Here is a 19,185-nt window from a genome sequence, read left to right as displayed (position 1 = left end):
GTATTTTAGATTTGTGTAATGAAATGTGGAAGTAAAAGTGTGGAGCATGGAGATTCATGGTTTCAGGTTCGTCATTGTTCTTGGCTATTTAAAGTCTTACATCAATAATTTAAATTACTGTCAGAGACTTTAATGTAATCAGGTTTTCTCATTAAAAACACCTATATCTTCTAAAAAATGGGCAGTCTTGAGTCTGACACTGTTACATTTTTTCAAGTATGCTTGCAGAGCAAATAATGTGTCTGTGTCCAAAAATTTAGATTGGTTAGTTTATTACATTTGAATTCTTTCAAAGGTGTTTTCCCTTAGAGATGTGCACAATAATGATGACTTTGAATTTCTAGATGTAGAAATGCATGTGTAAGCATCACTGCTGAGTTCTTTAGGAAACAGTGGAGGTTTGTCAGGAAGAGTTCAAGGTTTTGCAGTACAAAGTAGTTTTTGTTGTACAATCATGTGCTGAAGAATAGCTGTAGCAGACAAGTTGGGCTAAAGTGCTCAGTAATAGTGTGACGTGTCACCGCCTGGTGCGAAATGAGTCACTCTCTATAGAAATGCAAAATCACATTATAGAGTCTAGAGTCTTGTACTTTATTCATATATGAACAAGACTGTCCTTTGTCCAGGATAATAGTTTTCTTCAATATCTGTGTGCATCTAATTTAAGCACATAGGCAGCATTGCATTGGTGTATGTACCATCTCATGCTAATGACCTGTTTGATTGATGCCATTTGCCTCCATTTTCTCAGGGTTCAGTATCTTACTCTCCTTTTTCAATACTTTTAAAGATTTGATTAAAGACTAAGTACAGTTGTCAAACTGGAGTGGCTGTTTTGTCATGTGTAGAAATATTGGCCTCAGAGCTATATTCATTTGGGCTTGCTTCAGAACAACTATTTATGTTCTGACTGAACAGTTGCAGTAAGTAGGAATGATCATTTAGTGCTGCTTGGAAGGACCACATTTGAAGTCATCAAAGGGCAGTGGGAAATCTTTCTGTGCAGAGAATTGGAACAAGTCTGGAGAAAGCATGAGAGAGAGTTGTGGAGCTCCATGGTTTATGCAATGACATAGAGATGAAGGTTTTATTTAGGAATATGATTTTTGTTGTTGAAATGTGTCTGGATTTTGCCACAAATTGGATTTATAGGCAAGGAGGAGTAGGTGGCATGTGGGTAACTTGAAAAACTGAGTTTGCCATGAGATGGACACGGTTTCTGGAAGGCAACTCTCAGTGGTTATGCTGCCTCCAAAGTTCAGTAGCGACTAAAGGCATCAAGTGTAAAAGCACTGTGGTTTGGAAGTGCCTTTGTGAAGCCTGTGTTTCTTACTTTTTCATCCCACTGCTGTGGTCAAACAGTTAAAGTGAAAATTGCAGTTAGTGGGTGCACTCAGAAAGGCAGTGTAGTTACCTGGGAAGGATGCCAAGTCTGATAGGGATTTCAAGTTTAAAGCATTTAAGACTTTAGACAATTACTATGTGTCTCAGAATTACAGACCTAGAAGCAGGGGCTGAGGCCCAGTTCAGCTGGTTTAAGAGCCTGTAGGGCTCAGAGGTAAAAGTCCAATTTCAGGATAATGATATTGCTGGGTAGATTGTCTGGGTTAGTTAATAACAAGTTCCATTAATCACTGGGTGGTCCAGCTCATTTGTGAAGAGACCATGGGGGAGCAGAGGGGGAAGAATTGTGTTTGAATTGTTCTTTACTGGACCAAGTGCTGGGCCACTGCCATTGAGGTGTTCTAGGTCTCTGTGGCTGGAATCAAGTGACTGCTTTGTGACAGCTGCTCTTTTTTCCTTTAAATGTACAGCACATTTCCTTTCACACTGTTCAGTGGCTAATGTCTAAACTTTGTGCTAGTGGTTAAAAGGAATAAAGAATGTGTGTAATTAGGAAGTGGAGAAAGCTGCTCTGTTATGGGAAAGAAATAAAAACCACTTTTTACAGCTATACTTGAAGGTCCTGCCATAATTATCTGCATGTGGTTACTGATTGCTTAATATTTTTCTGTCAAAAACCTTTGTAAAGAAAATTATCCCAAAACAAATACTGTATGCATTATAAGAGAGAGGACTTAGCCTTTTAGGTTTATTAAGTGGTGGAATATATTCCTTTAAACATTTTCTGCTACAATTACATTAAACATTCTGTATGCTTCTAGCTCATGTATTTAACATTACCTGGTAGAGCTGTAGGTCTCACCTGAAGCTTAAATCAAAAAGTGTTTTGCTGCTGACAGGTCTGAAGGCAGGAGGAGACTCAAGTCCCATTTGAAAAATGAAGGGTTATACAGATGCTGATGATATTTTGTCTAAGTGACAGATTTCTAATCAAAAGCCTTTACTCTTGCAGGTGATTTAGAACCAAGGTGTATTGCATTTTCTCAGCCTGGCACTCAGTACTTTATAAGCCGTTTGGCAAGTGTTCCCAGTCAGTGCAAGTGCTGATGTTTATCTGTTGTGTTCTGAAGTTCAGGTGTCAGGGCATCTGAGGGAAGGTGCTTTTGCAACTTAAAGGCAGAAGGTCTAATTTAATGAAATGTGGAGTCATAAGGGGTGCTTATCTATGTGGTTGGAAGCAAAGTTGATAAAGGTGGGTTTTCAAGGAAAGGTTTATTGCAACCCTCCTTGAAAGCAAAGGTAGTTTTTATCTCTTTCTGGGTGTTTTCTTCCTGCTCCTTTTGTTATTTTCTGTTTCTCAAAATAACAGCAAGTACATGATCTTCTCTGGGCTGTTCTCTATGGTCTTTTTGTCCTAGGACTCTTTATTCTTTTAACCTTGAGTTGAAATTATAAGTTACCAGGATGAACCAGTCTTGTACTTTGATAAAAGAACATGAGAGTGTACCAATAAATGACTCCTGAAGAGAACACTGAAGAGAACAAAAGTAGATACATCTCTTGATGGGAACAGAAGAGAGACACTATCAGAAAAAAGGGAAGGAGGAGCTGGCTTGTGAGAGAGAATATTTAAGATGGAAAATTGAATGAATTGCTATCGTCTGTAGATGCACAAAGTAACTGGTTATTCTAAAATGTTTCATTTCCCGCCTAAGTATCTGAACAATTTATCAAGCCACTGCTCCTAGCTGTGGGAACATGTTTTTTGACACTTATGCAACAAAAATGGAACAACAGCTGAACAATTCTTGGTACCTCTGAGTTTGGCTGAGCATTGGCATGAACATCATGATTAGACCTTCTGGAAAAAGTGTGGGTGTGTGTATGTATGAGGTTTGCTCAGGTTTTGCAGCAGGCCATCCAGCAGAGGTAGAGAGAAGTGTTAGAACAAAATGGAAACTGAAAGAAACCCAAGGCATAGAGGTGAGTGATAATGAGGGGTGAGGCAACAGAGAAAAACAAACTAAATGGAAGCAGTGCCAGTGAAAAGAGACTGAAAGGAAAAGAGAAAGGTGCTGAGGTACCAGTGATGAGTAAATAAGGAGAAAACAACATTTCTCGGGATGCAGGACTAGCTTAAGGTCTCCGAGAGAGAAAACTTACAAAGCTTAGCAGAAATACTCAAGAGATGTGTGAGAGTGACTGCTCTGCACTCCTGTGCTGCAAGGTGAGGTGAACACACCCAGGGCACTGTCAGGAGAAGCCAGTGCAGGAGGTGGGTGCCTGACAGAGCTGACTGCCCTGGCACAGAACTGGGGGTATAAAATCAGTCAATGGCAAAGTGATTTCCTTGCTCTACCCTTCCCTCCTCCTTGTTTCAGTTTTTGAGCACTGATCCAAACTCTTCTCAATCTCAGAGATGATGATACCCTAACAAAGAGCAGGCTTTGTTCTGGTATTTGAACCTGTGGCATTGATTTAACCTTGATAGGACAGAGGAGCATCACTTTTGCTGTCTCTCTTCCAGGGAGGCAAGCAGTGTTTTTACTTCAGCCTTGCACAGGAGCTTCAGCAGTCTAAATTGTCCCTGGGACCCTGGGAACTCAGCTGGTAGTGGCTGCTTAGGGAATGCTCTGAATTGCTCCATCCCCTCTTGCCAGGGCATGTTCCATTCCTGCAGCTCTTCTCCAGTGTCTGAGCTGTGATGGTTGGTACAGCTTTGGGCCACCTCTCACCAGAGGCTCTGAAACTGGGATCCTCAGGCTAAAAGAAGAAATTGTAGAAAACCTCTTTATAGGAATTTAAAGTGCTAATGTTTTGACTAGGACTCGGAATTAAATTATTATGGAGCATTAAATACCCTTCCAAAAGCAATAATATCTGCCATGGTTTTCTTTAAAACTTCATTTTTGCAAACTCTGGCACTGGTCGTACAGGTGAAAGAAGTGCCAGCTTGAGCTAATTTTGCAAGTGTAGGAAACTGGGATTTGAGAAGTAAGAAAAGGAGGCATATAGTGGACTCCTGGAAGAAATCAGTGCATTCATTGCACAAAAAAGAATGCTGTAAAAATTGAGCTTCTGTGTATAATATAATATTATTACATGTGCCTTTTGAGTATGTAGGATTGCCATTGCTTTGCAAATAATCATGCAGTGTTTCTTTGCAAAAGTTCTAATTTCATTTATACAGTCAGTTCTGCCAAGCCAGGAGCCATCAGTCTGAGCTTTGTTGTGCAAGTCTGCCTTCCTTCTAGAGTATTCAACTTCTTGTGTACTTTTAAAGCATCTAGACTATTTTTGTGAAAAAAGTATTTGCTGATTGTCAGAATTCTTAATCCTGTTTGAAATGTCTTAGGCCACAGTGCTGTGGACCTTGCCATACCTATTGTAGTTTTCAAGGAAGTGATGGGTCCAAACATGTACAGGTAACTCCATAGCCAAGCAATAGTTTAAATATTGCAATTTCTGTAGTGTTCTCCTTGTGATAAGTGCAGACCATGCACGGGGGCTGCCCCAAACTGCATGTGCCCTATGGCATACTGATGGCTCTATGATTTGGATGTATGGATTGATTAAGGAAATACAACCTATCCAGCAATTATTTTTGAATGTAAATAACAGAAGCCTTTGCTCTGCTGTGCCAGATGAAACTCAAGGACAAAATATTTCTTCAAAAGAAAACATTAAGTAATAGTAATGCAGTAGTAGTAGTTTAGCTGCTCTCAGCTGTTTGTGACTAGAATCTGAAATGAAACAGAGCTCATATCTTGGCAGTGTTGAGTCCTGTGTGCTTCTCTGATGAGTCTCTTGGGTTAGACTCTTAAGAAGTATTTACATGCCTAGAGATTTAGATAAGCACTTGGTGGGGTGTTCAAAAGCATCCAGGTCTCTAATACCTCTTGGCTTACTTAAGAGAATGTGGGAGTGTGTATATGCACATGTGGGTGTGTGTAAAAGCTGTTGATCAATTCTATTATTTTGAAGAAAAATCATATAAAATTCAACAGGAAATAGCATTCCAGCCACTGAGTTATTTCATAAATACTGGTATGCTTGTATCTTCTTTTCCTGTAATTTTTTTGTTTTATTCTTGTTTTTCATTACTTGCCTGTATTTGTTGAAGCAAAATAAAAAGTTGTTAATCCTTGAGCCTTCTGACCTGCATGGAAAAGAATGTCCTTTGACACATCATTTTGCAGAATTTAAGTGGTATCACTCAAAATTTGAAAACTTGAAACTATTCATCATATCTATTTTGACATGGAAAATAGATATAAACACTTTTCTACATACTGTGTACAAAAAAATCTTTCTTGCATAGATTGTGCATTCATCTCTTAATTTTTGCAACAAAATCTGGAATTACATTTTCACAATAAATAAATAAATTGTATTCCCATATAAATAAATTGTGCAACTCACAATTCGTGTCCCATAAACACAACTCCCCCTGTTTTGCCTGCTCAGAAATACAGATAGAATATTTTATTTAAGACTGCATTCCTCAGGGCAGATAGTGAAGATCTGTGACTCTGGCATTCTCATTTCAGAGTTAGCAGTTGTTTCCTGTGTGGCCAAGTACAAGTTGGTTTAACCCAAATTCAAGCATTTAGTCTTGTAGTTCCTTCCCTACATTAATGCTGTATTAGGAGCTTGGATGTGTGGTTTCAGCCTGTATGAATTTGTTCCCCATGTTTCCTGAAGCATCCAAAGGGCTAAAGAGTAGCTCTTGCTGAGAGCAGGAAGTCTGGAATCCAGACATGTGGAAAAGCAGCACAAGTAGCAGGGGCTTGCTTTTAATGAGGCACTTGAGACCTTTGGAGTGTCACAGAAAGGGTAAAGCTGTCCATTACATGCTGAGGATAAAATATTCTGAAATATGCTAAGACCTTTCAAAGGACATGCTTGCTTAGGGCAAGAGACAGCACCCTTCTCAATGTGCAGACTTCTTTGTAAGTCTAGATTACACAGTCTATATTTACACATACTTTGGCTGGATTTGGTTAATAAGGTTAATTTAAAAGGCTGCATGACTGTGTGCAGACTAGATCAGCTGGGTACAGGATTTTGAGTGTTGACTAAGGAACATCAAGTGCCCAGCATTCCTGACCCTACTTAAAATTCTCTTTCTTTCATAGTAGAACAATGTCAAGCAATATCAGAGCTAGAATTCAATGTCTGATGTTTCTGTTACTAAATAAATTTTTATGAAACCACCCAAACCAAGCCATATGTAATTTTGTGCTTAATTCTTGCAAAAATTACATACAAGAAATACACTAGGAAGAGCACAGGAATCATATGTGGTAAATTCCCAGTATCACTGTCAAAGAAATGAGATTAATTTTTTTAAACAGATACAGCAAATATCAAACTGATTAGTAAATCTTTCACTAGGTGTTATTGACTTCCTTAAAATGCAAGAGCATATCTGGCATATTGGCCTGTTTTTGCAGATGACTTAGTTGTTTAATGCCAGGTACTTTGTCTTACCTAATCAATTGTAGACTTTTCTGAGGCCAAGAGGTGTTACCATATCTTTTGCTGCTTTCTTGAGAGATGATGAGTTTCTAAAGCACATGCACAGAATTTTTCAATCTGTCAAGACCTTTAATATACTCAGGTCTTGTTTCCTTTTTGTTTTCTTTCTTTGTCTTGAAAAAGCAGGAATCAAAAACTATTGAATGCATCCTGGAGTTCTGTCAGCAGAAAGAATTGCAAAGGTGCTGGGAACTGGGAGCTCTGGTCAGACACCCACATCGCAGACATTGTGGCAGATCTTTGTGTAGAGCTCTCAGCAGCTTGGTTAAAAAGGCTGCCCTTCTCTTTTGAAAAATTTCTGTTGTGATAATCCTCCCACATGGCAGCATCTTTTCTTTAGACTATGTGAAATCAGGCTGTTTGACTAATAACACTCTAAACTATTTTCTTCCATCTTTTTTTGGATTGTGTAAGTACTTCCTCAAGAAAAGACACATTCCTCAACCAGTAACCTTGTTTCTCATGTTCTTGGGCTCTGTGCCTTTTTCTTTTTCTTTGATTGGGTTTCTCAAGCAAAGGCTGTAAAGTTGATTAAATACATTGACATGTACCCAGGTGTCTTCTGCAGTCCTTATTTACAGAAGTTGATCTAAGTTAGGAGAGTCCACACTATATGGTACAGCACAACTGTTTATAAAAGAGTTGAAAGCAGCAGAAATTCTTGTCTGCATAGGTGTGAATATCTCACACAATCAGGGGCAAAGCAGAACCTCCAGTTGATGGGTTGGTGGGGGGATTTTGCTGAAAGACATCGTGGATTGTGAGGTGTATCTGGATTGCCTACTGAAACTCCTCCATCAGTGGGGAGTGTTGTCATTGCTCAGTCTCCCTAGATGTACCAGTGCTTGTTGGGGCTTTCTCAATCCCAGAACACACGGATTGCACTGTTGGAGCTCCTTTCTGAGCAGAACTGAGCTGCAGAACTGGGCCTGGCCAGAGCTGTGCTGCTGCCACTCCACAGCTGAGGCTGTTCATGGGTTCCTCATGGGAGCTGCAGGCAGACATTCCCTGTGTCCATGGGCACTTCTGTCTGCAGGACACAAGGGGAGTTTTGATGGGCTGGGTCTGTTCCTGCTGGTGCTGGCAGCTGGAGGGGTGACTCTAGAGGGCTCAGCTGATTGCCTGGCTGGGCTTCTCTACACTTGGGTCAGCTCTGAAGAGTTTGCTCTGTGTTAGGAAGTAGATTGGACAATAATGCTTGGCATAGATCTGCACAGGACCCTTCAACAGTGACGTGCTCAGTGCTGAGCTTGTGTTCCCCTGGCAGCTCCCAGAGCATCTCTGTGTGGGACAGAGGTGTTTGGGGGCACCCTTAGATCCCCCTTCCCCGGCAAGCTGCTTCACAAACACCTTTCTCTTCTATTCCTCTCTAGGGGGCATATCCTTGTGTCACTCAGTTCACCTTCTTCCTAAAAATAATCTTGTTGCTCCTGTTTGCCTGAGAAGTTGCAAGTAATGAAGTAGTGGGTTCATAAATATTAGTGAGAAGGAATGTTCTTTGTGAATGTAAACACTGGAGCAGTACTCTCATGCATTTTTTTAACTTTGTATGATTCAGAGATCTCTTGGTAGAAAAAGTACGTTTTCCTTCTTGGGAAACAGACCCTTGAGATTGATATTTTTTGGTATTTTAATTTTCTTGGCTGCAGGGATGAGATTTGTCCCATCAGAAGTCCCTAAGGAAGTTGATAGTGTGAGCATAGTCATGAGGTGTCTTTGAAGTACAAGCATGTCCTACATGTTCTTTGTTTCTACTTTAAATACCTGAGCACAGACATCTTCAGTGAAACATTAGGATGTGAATTCTTCTGGCCATGGATGTAGTTTTCTGGAGTTCTGGTTCAGCTGCTTGTTGTAGGTAATGAATTATGGGTGAATCATCCAATTTTATGCAGTACTTCTTTGTTTCCATGAATTTCTATAGAAGTCTACTCTGCCATGAGTACTGACAGAATGCTGCTTGAATTTTGTATACGCAATGTGATTATAATTTTTAATGTGTTCATGTCTCACATAAATTCCAAAATGTTATTATGTTTTATAATTATGTATGAACCATTACCAAAAGAGAAAGCTGCACTTTCTTAAATACCTGTGTACATGCATTGTTAAATTCAGAGATATTTTATAGCACTTATGCTGCCATGGGAGCAATAACAAGTCTTTGACTTCTAGGGCACAGCTTCTTGCACACTATAATTTTGATTAAATAGCGGTAGAACCCAGTTCAGCTGCTTGATTAATTTTTCAAAAAACCCCCCAGTTCCTGCTGCTGCTGTCAGAAATCTTTTCTACCATTTTACCAAATGCTTTGGGGAAATCTGTTCCACTGTTAGCTGAAAGTTTAGTAGAAGAAAAAGTTACAAAATGCTTCTTGTGAAGGTGATGACCCTCTGAGCTTGACACTGCGAGGTGCTGAGCACTCAGGGCTCCATCCAGAAAAGCACTTCAGCACCTACTGAGGATGAATTGCAATGATTTGCTGGAGGTGAGCCAGAGTGCTCTGTATTTGTGTGACAGAAACATCTGCACTTTGTAGTAGACCCTCTATTTATTTTGGAGGGTAGAATAAACCTTTTTTCTTTAAAGTACATCAGAGCAAGAGAATTTTTGTTTCCTTTGAAAACACAACGTACTGAGGTGATTCCAGAGTTCCTGCCATCCTTGGGTGCATTTAACCTCCAAAATGAGGGATTTGTATTTTCTCCAAAGCGTTAGGATAGAATGAGCTATGTCAGTTTAATTAAAAGAAGAGGTCCTAGTACCAGTACACTTTCAAAGTTTGGTTTTTTCTTTATTGTTGTAGGGGTATTTTAGGAGACAATATCTATTTAGGTATTATATTACCATTTTCATTTGCAGATGACTTTGTACCCAAGAGACAAGTACTGTGTTTCTTTAGTCTTTTGTTTAGATCTGAATTTGAAAATGTGCATCTTAGTTTAGTTCCTCAGCATGGGGCACTGCTTTTTCTTATGAGCATCCAGACCTGTAGAAAATCTCTAGAAATCAATCACAGGGGTGCCTAATAGCTGCCCATTCACCGAGTTAGTAAAGAAGATTTTATTCTTTTTTTTAATGAATATTTTTCTATCATGGTGGCAAGCCTTGTGCAGCTGGCTCTGCCAGTGTGTATTCCTTTAAATGTTTACTAAGATGCAAGACCTTAAACTGTGTTGTAGGTCAAGTTCTTGGTGGTCTGCAATACATGAACTAGTGGTAACCCTTTTGGTTTTTTTTCTGTGTGGGAGGTAGCAATTTATATGAAATACAAAAATCAGGAAAGAAGAAAAACAAGTAATATGCATAACACTGTAATAGAACTTGAAAGCAACAAACAGGGAATTACAGATATTTGAGGTTAAACTACTTTTGATCTAGAAAAGAGGCTGAAATCTTGGTCTCTAATCTGATAGTGCATTCTGGAAGAGGACAAAGAGCAAAATCTCTCCTTCCCCTCAGGATTTGAATACTGCAAAGAAATGTGACTTTGCCCTGCCAGCCACCCTATTCTTCACTTTGTTTATTACAGGCTTAAATAAGATCCTTGAGAAAGCTGTTAGTATTGTCACATTGCATTAAACCAAATCAAACACTTACATGTCTGCAGGGAAATTGCTGGAACTTTTAATGATTTATTAAGAGAAGAGTAACTATTGTGTGTTAACCATACTGGAATGTAGTATTTTGTACTAAGTACAGTATTTAAGATGTACTTAATGCATTTTTGCAGCTTGGCCCAGTTCTGTTTCTATGGGAGATGGAGCCATACAATTCCATTATTTCCTGGCTCTCCCTGTGTTGACTTTGGGATGAATCTATTCATTTTCCCAGTTGATTGCTTGCTTCCTTTTTAGAGTGAGAGGGAAATAAATTTAAAATCTTTTCATAGCCTTGGCTTTTTTGTCAGAATAAAAAAAATCTAGGTTTTGCCTCATGGGTTTGACAGCGTGCATATTTATGACAAATGTAGGAATTTTCTATCCCATTAAAGTTTCAACAGATAATTTCAGCAGCCAGTCCTTCTGAACAAAATAAATGCTGTAAGTTTGTAGAGTCATTAAAAGCTCTTAAGCCTTTAATAGAATCTGATACCTTTCATTCAGCCTTTAAATATAGCATGGGCTGATTTCCTGGCCAGGTATGTACAAGAGAGTTTTTCTGGTAAGCCACTTCTTTCAGCAGTAGCTGAATAACAACAAAACAACTGTGATGGTTCAATCCTGGTTAGAGTGTTGCAAAAGAAGGGCAAACAAGTGAAACAGAAGGTCAGAGCACGTGTGCAAGTATTGGCTGGCAAGAATCCCATTGACTTGTATTATAAAATACCCAGTGGATATATTAAAAAAAAATAGGGTAATTGTTTTGAGAGTTTTATCAGCTCTCTGTTGATCTGGGATATTTTTGGCAGCTTCTTATATTCAGCAACCTTCTATAGTGAAATATGAAAAACTAGTGTAATTCAATGGATATGATGTACAAAAAATCAGTAAAATATGGCATTTTTCTGAAGCTTCTTTGTTATAATCCATATAACAATGGGGAAATATACTATTCCTGTGCAATAGAGGTAAATCCTAATATTTTTAACATAATTTTTCACTATTTTTATTTTAAATCTTGAGATGTTTTTAGTTTAGAGTTTTGGTGAGCAGTAGATTTTACTTTAAAGTATGGACAGCTCATGTGCTGTGTTTGTGAAATTGCAGAATGGTAAGGGGCTGGAATGGACCTTAAAGATCATCCAGTCCCAAAACCCCCTGCCATGGACAGGGATACTTTCCCCTAGATCGCATTACTCAAGGCCTTCTCCAGGATTTTAACATCGCCAGGGTTGAGGCAATGCTTCATCATAACAAAACACATCAAAAGAAAATTATATTATCTGAAAAAAAATAGAATAACAAAGAACTATCATGAGAAAAAAATCCCAATATTAGATTTGTAGAAAAATATTTTTCTCAGATAATTTCTTGGAATAGAAATGCCTTAGCAGATAAATATTTAGTCTTTTCAGACTGTAACAAAATTGCAAGTTGCATCTTGATTTGTAGCTGGATATACAGAACTAAAATAGAAATCATAATATCTGGAGGGGTTTCTTTCAAAGCCTGTTTGTTTTATTGCATTTTTTTAATGTAAAATTCTACATAAGCCCACCAGAGACTTTCAGATTATTTATAATACAACGTCATATTTAATTTGTCAATTTTAAAAAGAGCAGTAGGATCTAGGAAGAAGTAACATGCAAGGAGCATTTGTGTACAAACTGCAATGTTTCTTCAGGCAAAGAGGTCTTATATAGACCATGCAGGTTTTACCATTGAAAGTACTTTGCTATCATGTTTAACTTCAAATGAGAGGTGATAATACAAATGGCTGATTTGAAAGTATTTTCATATTCATAATTAAGCTTTGTTGCCTTTTTCTTTCTCTCACTTACTCTAATATAAGTGTGATGGAGGAAGTTGAACAGACACCTGAGAGAAAGAAATTTTTCCTATTGCAGAGCTGTTCTCTGAGTGTCAGTTTTGATCTGGAGGAAGGTTAGGAAGGCTAGATCTAGAGCAAGCCTTCACCAGAAACAGGACTAAGGAAAGGCTTTGGCTTCTGACCTGCACTGGAGCTGTAAAGACTGCTGACCCCCTGGTGGGAACTGCTTTTTTTCACAGACAAGAATTCTGGCCCTAGTTCTGGTCTAGTCAAATGGTGCTGAGTTCATGTTGCCCAGGTTCTGAATTCCTTCAGAACAGTTCCTTCCTCCAGGCAGTTCCTTCTGCCCAGGAGGTGAAGGATTCTTCCTGTAGAAGAAATTCCAAGCTCGCTCAGAGTCCATGCCTTGTGTGATGGCAGCAGTTCTGTCTTTGGTGAGGTGGCTCATAAAGCCTGAGAGATATTGCCATGTACCTACACAGCCCCTCCGCTGGGCATCCTCTGTTTATGTTCAAAGCATTTTGCAGCTTGATATAAAACATGTAAATGATGCTCAGCAAATAGGGAACTAAAACTCAGCAGCTGTCTCCTTTGTGCATCCATTTTCAATAATTAATTGGATATCCTGTGACTTTTAATTGTGAGAAGGGTGATGCTAGTTTTACAACTCCTAAATTCAATATGATCAGAACAAAAGCTTTTTTGTTCCTAAATGCAAGACTAGTACAGCTATTCCAAATTATACCAGTATGAAATAAACTATAGAGATGTAAAATTTAATTATAACCATTAGAACTTTATACCAGTTTTTACTGTTGGTATCTCAGATGGCTTACAGACTTCAAGGAATCATTTTTTATGGAGCATTGTTTTTCAAAGGCTATTAGAGCTGTTGAAGAAGTGTGTCCTTGGGCTACAAATTGCAGTATCATCAATGTTTGCATAGAACTGGGAAAGCTTTTTAACAAAGCTTTGTTTTTCTTATGATCAGTACTTTTTTGTAGGTGTGTGTTAGGTTGTCTTCAGAGTCTGTATGAAACAGTGTCTGCAGATCCCCTGGCTGGCTCTGAGGAGTTGTGTCCACAAGTCACTGTAAAATAGATTTAGAATTTTATTATTGATTGCACTTTCACAGTCAAACAATCATGTTACTTCATTAGGTTTATTTTTCACCATCCTATAAATGGATTATCTGTAATGGGACAGCTATGGGCTGCTACTGAATGTGGGTTTTGCAAGTTAAGCCTGAGAAGGGTAATTCCCCCACTGCACTCAGCCTTTGAAAGGGTTTTGGGAAACCACAGATCTCTTCCTTGCTTGCTGGGGAAGGAAGACATGTGTGAGGCTGTGGAAAATGGCATTGATTATTTTTGGAATTAACAGTGCACAGACAGGAGACAGAAACTGTTATTGTGGAGGAGCTGCAGAATTCCTGACAGGAATTCCTGCTTTTCATGCAGCCTTGTCATGTACCTTTCTGTGTCTGCTCAAGGACTCCTCAGACATTCCTGCAGAGACCAGGGCAGTGTCCTGCTCCTCGTGTGACCTCGGGTCACTTCTCTGCTGTCATGTCTTACAGCAGCAAGATGATGACCCGCAGGAGCTCATTGGTATTTGGGCTTTTCCATCTGTTTTATCTGCTTTTGTGCTTGTTCTGTCTGTGCTCTGGAAGAGAAATGATCCTGACAAGTGTGTGTGCTGCTTGGCATATTAAGCGTGAAGATTGCGAGTGCTGCTGTAAAGCCAATAGAAATAATTAGCTGTATGTCTCTCTTTGAACTCACATTTTCCCTTAAGCAGGACTGTTCTCTGTGTGGTAGCAGTGATATTGATGCAAGGTCAGCCACTGCTGAGCTCCCAGCTCTGCTTCATCAGCTCCTTGCTGGTTTTTGGCAGGGCAGTGTCCTCCCCCCACACCTGTGCCGTGCAGGCAGTGGCCGAGAACAGGGAACCATTGCACTGCTCAGAGCCCTGACCCATTTTCAGGTTATGCAAGTCCCCAAGGCCCTTCTAACTCAGTGAGATGAATTCCCTTTTAGAAGGGACTGATGACAAACAAAACACTTTATTGGGGACAGGTTTGGGGACCAGCAGCAGTCAGTGAGCTAGGCCTGGATTTCACATTACACTGTGACAGATTCAGTGATAAAAGCCAATTAAAACAGAAAACTGTTAGGTATTTTTGAAGGAATTTAATGTAGAATATGTGTTAAATCGCTGTCTAGTGGAGGGATGCTTTCAAAGGCTGTTTCATACTGGGTGAGGATCTGGCTTTCTTTTCATGTTGTCACAGTGCAGGTACCATGCACTGCAAGAAGCAGATGGCTGAGTTCTGCTCAGTGGCTTATTCCTGGCCATGATTTACTCAGTGAGGACCACAGTCAGGTCTGACAGACAGCCTGGAGTTCTCACACCAAAGTCAGTTAACTTTTAGCCTTTTCAGAAGGTTTACTGAAATCGATCTGAAACTGGTACTTTGAGGTTTTGAAGAACACCTGGCATTTTTATTTTGGTCATAAAGATGCTCAGTCTCTGCTTTTTCAGTGAAGTATTTTCACAAGTCTGTTCCTTCCACAGAATTGCACACAATTCCAGCAGCAGCAGCAATGGGAGGTTCATTCCTGAACCTGCTGGCAAACAGAAGGCACTCAGACGTACAAAGCTGCAGAGACACACTTGAAAAGGTTGCTGTGATTTACCTGCAGTCAGACTCTGGTCTCTGTGCTGAAATCTGCAGTGTAGGTCATGCCTGTAGAGTACAAGCTCTACAAGCATGAGAAAGCATTTTTTTTGTTTGCTTGTTCTAAATTGGTATCAGGTACCTTTGTCTCTCTTGAAGGGAGGGCTTCATTTCCAAGACTTTTGTTTACTTTTGTCCTGCACAGTTACCTCAAATGGATGCTGGCTATTTTCTGATCTGGAGTCAATTCCTGTAACTCTCAAGAGATATTTATTCTATAATTAAATAGCAATACCTTTTTTTTGTGTATTAAATTTATCTTTTTACAGCTATTCAGTGAAAAAATAAGTGGAGCAGAAGGAACAAAGCTAGATGAGGAATTTCAAGAGATGGAAAGGGTAAGAAAAGTCACATTGTGTTGTTCAATATTAAGCTATTGCAGAATCAAAAATATTTCATGTTTCAAGTGATTGAATGGTATTGTAGATTTACCTGGGGGAGGAAACCCTATAATGTGCTTCCAAACAGAAAGATAAAAGGATAAATGCAAATTTGTCCTTGAGCCTTGTCAGCTCAGCCAAGGGAGAAGAGACACCCACAGAGGCTGTTTGAGCAGAGGATCAGGTTCCACTGACACCTCTCGACAATGAAGAGAAATTCCTCCAAGAAGGGGGCAGAGCATCAGGAGGAGCCTTCCCCTGGCTGTGTGGGAGTTTAGAGAAGTCTGTGGTGTTAGTGAGGCAGTGTAAATATCACAAAGCCTTTGCATCTGATAAAATCAATGATAACAATCTGACTACGTGGGCCAGATTTTCTCCTGGTAAAAGATTGTGTCTTTTAGTTTAAATGTTCACAAGTTTACATGTTCAGAAGTTTACATGAAATTGACATGTTTGCTATCCACGGATGAGTTGTATTGCAAATTAAACAATGTTAGTGCCAGTTTCTGCTTTTACAATTGTTATGTGGGGTTTTTTTTTAATTGCCCTTGTCTTTCTATGTATTTTTTAATGTTCATAGTAGACTTACTTTTCTTTTTCAGAAAATTGATATTACTAATAAAGCTGTAACAGAGCTTCTGTCCAAATCCACGGAATACCTTCAGCCAAATCCAGGTAGGATAGGAACAATAGGTGTTGGATTCTCATGAACATTGTTTTATTACTTGGAAATTAATTTTAGGTAAATAAAAGCTAATTAGGTCATCATTGTGAGGTTTCTGTGTGGAGTTCTGCAAAGTTCTTCTAAGCAAGAGGGAGAGGAAGTTGGCTTTGGCTGTGATTGTGTCCTGCATTTGCTGTCTGCAGTATTTCTAATCAAGGAGCTCACAACCAGGACTGTTTAAAGGAATGTGAGTGTCAGTGAATATTTGCATGGAGAAAGGATGCTTTTTTAGTTGGGAATAAAAACTAGTTTCATATGACCCATATTGTTGTATTGAATCTTCTTTCAGCTTTGGACTATGAGGTACTGACAACAGAAAAATCACCAGTCTGAGATGAGCTTTGTGGCTTTGCTTGTGAAAAAATTTATTGCTTTAAATAGATTAGTTTTAAAACTGTTTTTATCACTTTTGAATTTTTTTTTCTTTTTCTATGCCCCTCTTAGCATACAGGGCCAAGCTGGGAATGCTGAACACTATGTCAAAGATCAGAGGACAAGTTAAAGCCACAGGCTACCCCCAGACAGAGGGACTCCTGGGAGACTGCATGATACGGTATGGCAGAGAGCTGGGCGATGAGTCTATGTTTGGTGAGTTGTGCATCTCCTCTGCCAAGATTTCAGATAAAGTCCTTTGCAAAGTGTTACTCACTGACATAACCTGTGTAGCTGGCCACTGCAGGTAAGAGGGAAAGTTAAGTGCAGGGGTCAGGGGATGGTTGATACAGCACAGAAGCAGAATGCTCCTGCACATTTGTCTCTGTTGCAGGTGGGTTTGATGATACTGTTACTGATGCTGACTGATCATCCCTGTTATTAAGCATTTTAGTTTCCAAGTTGCCAAACCTCAAGAGTTTAGGGTGATTCTTAAATGCAGTTTATTTCTTTTAACTTTTATATAAAATGGCTCTACTCAATCTGAGAAATAAACTAAAGGAAAAATTCTTGTAGAAAGAAATAAACAGTAACACTGGATGATTTTTTTAGTACTAACTTGTATACAGTAGGAAGAGAAGTTTTTTTTTCTTCTGATATCTGTTGGGGAAAAAAAACCCCAAAATGTAATTCAGAACAAAAATTTTCTAGTTCCAGTTTTGTATAGAGAACAAGCATGACTTGCATTATTTTCTTTTTTATTCTTCAAGGGACTGCAGCAGATACAAAGATACCTATTTGAAATGGCTGTTTTAAAAGACAATTTTTCTGCTTTTACATATCTTGAGATATAAGAGCCTATTCTTTACTACAGGACTTGCACTACTGGATGCTGGTGAGAGCATGAAGCAAATGGCAGAAGTGAAGGACTCTCTTGATATTAATGTCAAACAAAATTTTATTGATCCTCTACAGTTATTGCAGGACAAAGACTTAAAAGAGATTGGGGTAAGTTTTCCAGGGTAGAGCTTCACTTAGTAATAATCAGAGTCAAATCAACCCTACTTCCCTGAGATATTTTTCCTGAAAGCAATAAGGTAAATAAATTCTGTTGTAATAGATTTTCTGTCTAGCAAAATAGTGACAAAATCTGCTTAGGATGAATGCTGGGCTATTTCTCCCTTGTCTAACTTACTCAATTTGCTATATTGCTTGTACAGTCAGTACAAGCAGAGTGAAGAGAATTATGTTCTTTATTTTTCTTCTGTTTTATTTTAATGAATATTTTTATTAATGCTTATGAACATGTGAGTGGGCTGTGATTTACTGCTAGTGATTATCCTATTTTACCATCTCTGTCAGCCTAAAGCTGTTTATAATGGAGAATGAATATAACTGTTAAAAAAGGCTTTTCAGGGCGAACACAGAATAATCTGAATAGTGTCATAAAATGTTGAAGTGCCATATGCCACTATAGGAAAAAATACAGGATACTAAGGAACACATTTTTAACCTTTAGAGTTGAGTTTTTCAGTGTTTTTATTTGCAATGTGACAATTCAAAGAAATCCAGGCAGTCTTTCTCTGAGTCTGTTGATTCCAATGGATTTGGGTAATAAGCAAGTTAAAACCCTGATGAAATGCAGAAATGGAAGTTATTTTATTTGTTTACACATAAATGAACGTGGAAAGCTTACCAGAAAGATAGCAGTAAAATCTGTAGCTGTCTCCTTTGAAGCATAGCTGTTTTCAGTTGTGTTCTTCTGAACTGATGAAAAGAAATTGTTTGATGTTAGCTTTAATGAGCATTTTGTACTGTCACTTTGAGTCCATTCTCTGAGTCTGTCAGTCCCAGGATTTTTGGCAACAGAAAAGCTTATGTAGTTTTATCAGATAGAAGTGTCAAGTTGATACATAACAAGGACAGGAAGAATACAAGATTTTTTGGAGCACTGCTTTATGAGGGGAATATAACCCCTTAACTTTTAGTTGTCATATTGCAGATAATTCAAGATGTAAAATTGAATTACATGTAGAATATGGTGACACACAAATATTTAAGTTGGATCCTGCTTCTCTCCACAGCTCAGAGAATCTGTACTGTGGCACATTTAGTGAAGTCCATGAGTTGGATGTCTAAAATAGGCAAATCAAGGCTGCCAGTACCCCAAGTGCTGCTGAAGGGCTCTTTATTTAAAATTTCATTAATTTTTGTGCTGGTGCTGCCTTGGGTCGTAGGGAGGGACTGTACAAGTCTCTGAGCCTTGTATTTCCTCAGGTCTGCATATATTTGCATCCATCACTGATATTTCCTGAGATCACAATGTGTTTGTTTGGGCATGTCCCATTTGGTCTTTCTCATAAATGTTGTGTCTCTTTTAGCATCACTTGAAGAAACTGGAAGGGCGCCGCTTGGATTATGATTATAAAAAGAAGCGTTTTGGAAAGATACCTGATGAAGAAGTTAAACAAGCAGTAGAAAAATTTGAAGAGTCAAAGGAGCTGGCTGAAAGAAGCATGTTCAATTTCTTAGAAAATGATGTAAGTCTGTGCTGCATCTTTGTTTGCTTCAGTACATCCTAGAGGGGCAAATGTGTGGGATTGGTTAAAGCCAGTCCAGTCCTTCACAGGAGGTAAGGTCTGGAAGCAGAA

The 19,185-nt window shown here is 38.9% G+C and overlaps 1 protein-coding gene across 1 annotated transcript in view; it reads left to right on the top strand.

The window, feature by feature from the left end:
- Positions 1 to 19,185, top strand: part of SH3GL3 (SH3 domain containing GRB2 like 3, endophilin A3) — a 42,433-nt gene that overhangs the window by 12,692 nt on the left and 10,556 nt on the right. Inside the window, exons 2-6 of the mRNA XM_054641882.2 lie at positions 15,328 to 15,396; positions 16,041 to 16,113; positions 16,607 to 16,750; positions 17,409 to 17,542; positions 18,916 to 19,074. Coding sequence (XP_054497857.1) covers positions 15,328 to 15,396; positions 16,041 to 16,113; positions 16,607 to 16,750; positions 17,409 to 17,542; positions 18,916 to 19,074 — 579 coding nt within the window. The remainder of the gene's footprint in view (positions 1 to 15,327; positions 15,397 to 16,040; positions 16,114 to 16,606; positions 16,751 to 17,408; positions 17,543 to 18,915; positions 19,075 to 19,185) is intronic.

This window comes from Agelaius phoeniceus, chromosome 13 (assembly GCF_051311805.1).
Source record: "Agelaius phoeniceus isolate bAgePho1 chromosome 13, bAgePho1.hap1, whole genome shotgun sequence".
Lineage (NCBI taxonomy): Eukaryota > Metazoa > Chordata > Aves > Passeriformes > Icteridae > Agelaius > Agelaius phoeniceus.
The sequence above is the reverse complement of the archived record's forward strand: the minus strand, read 5'-3'. Positions and strand labels throughout refer to the sequence as shown.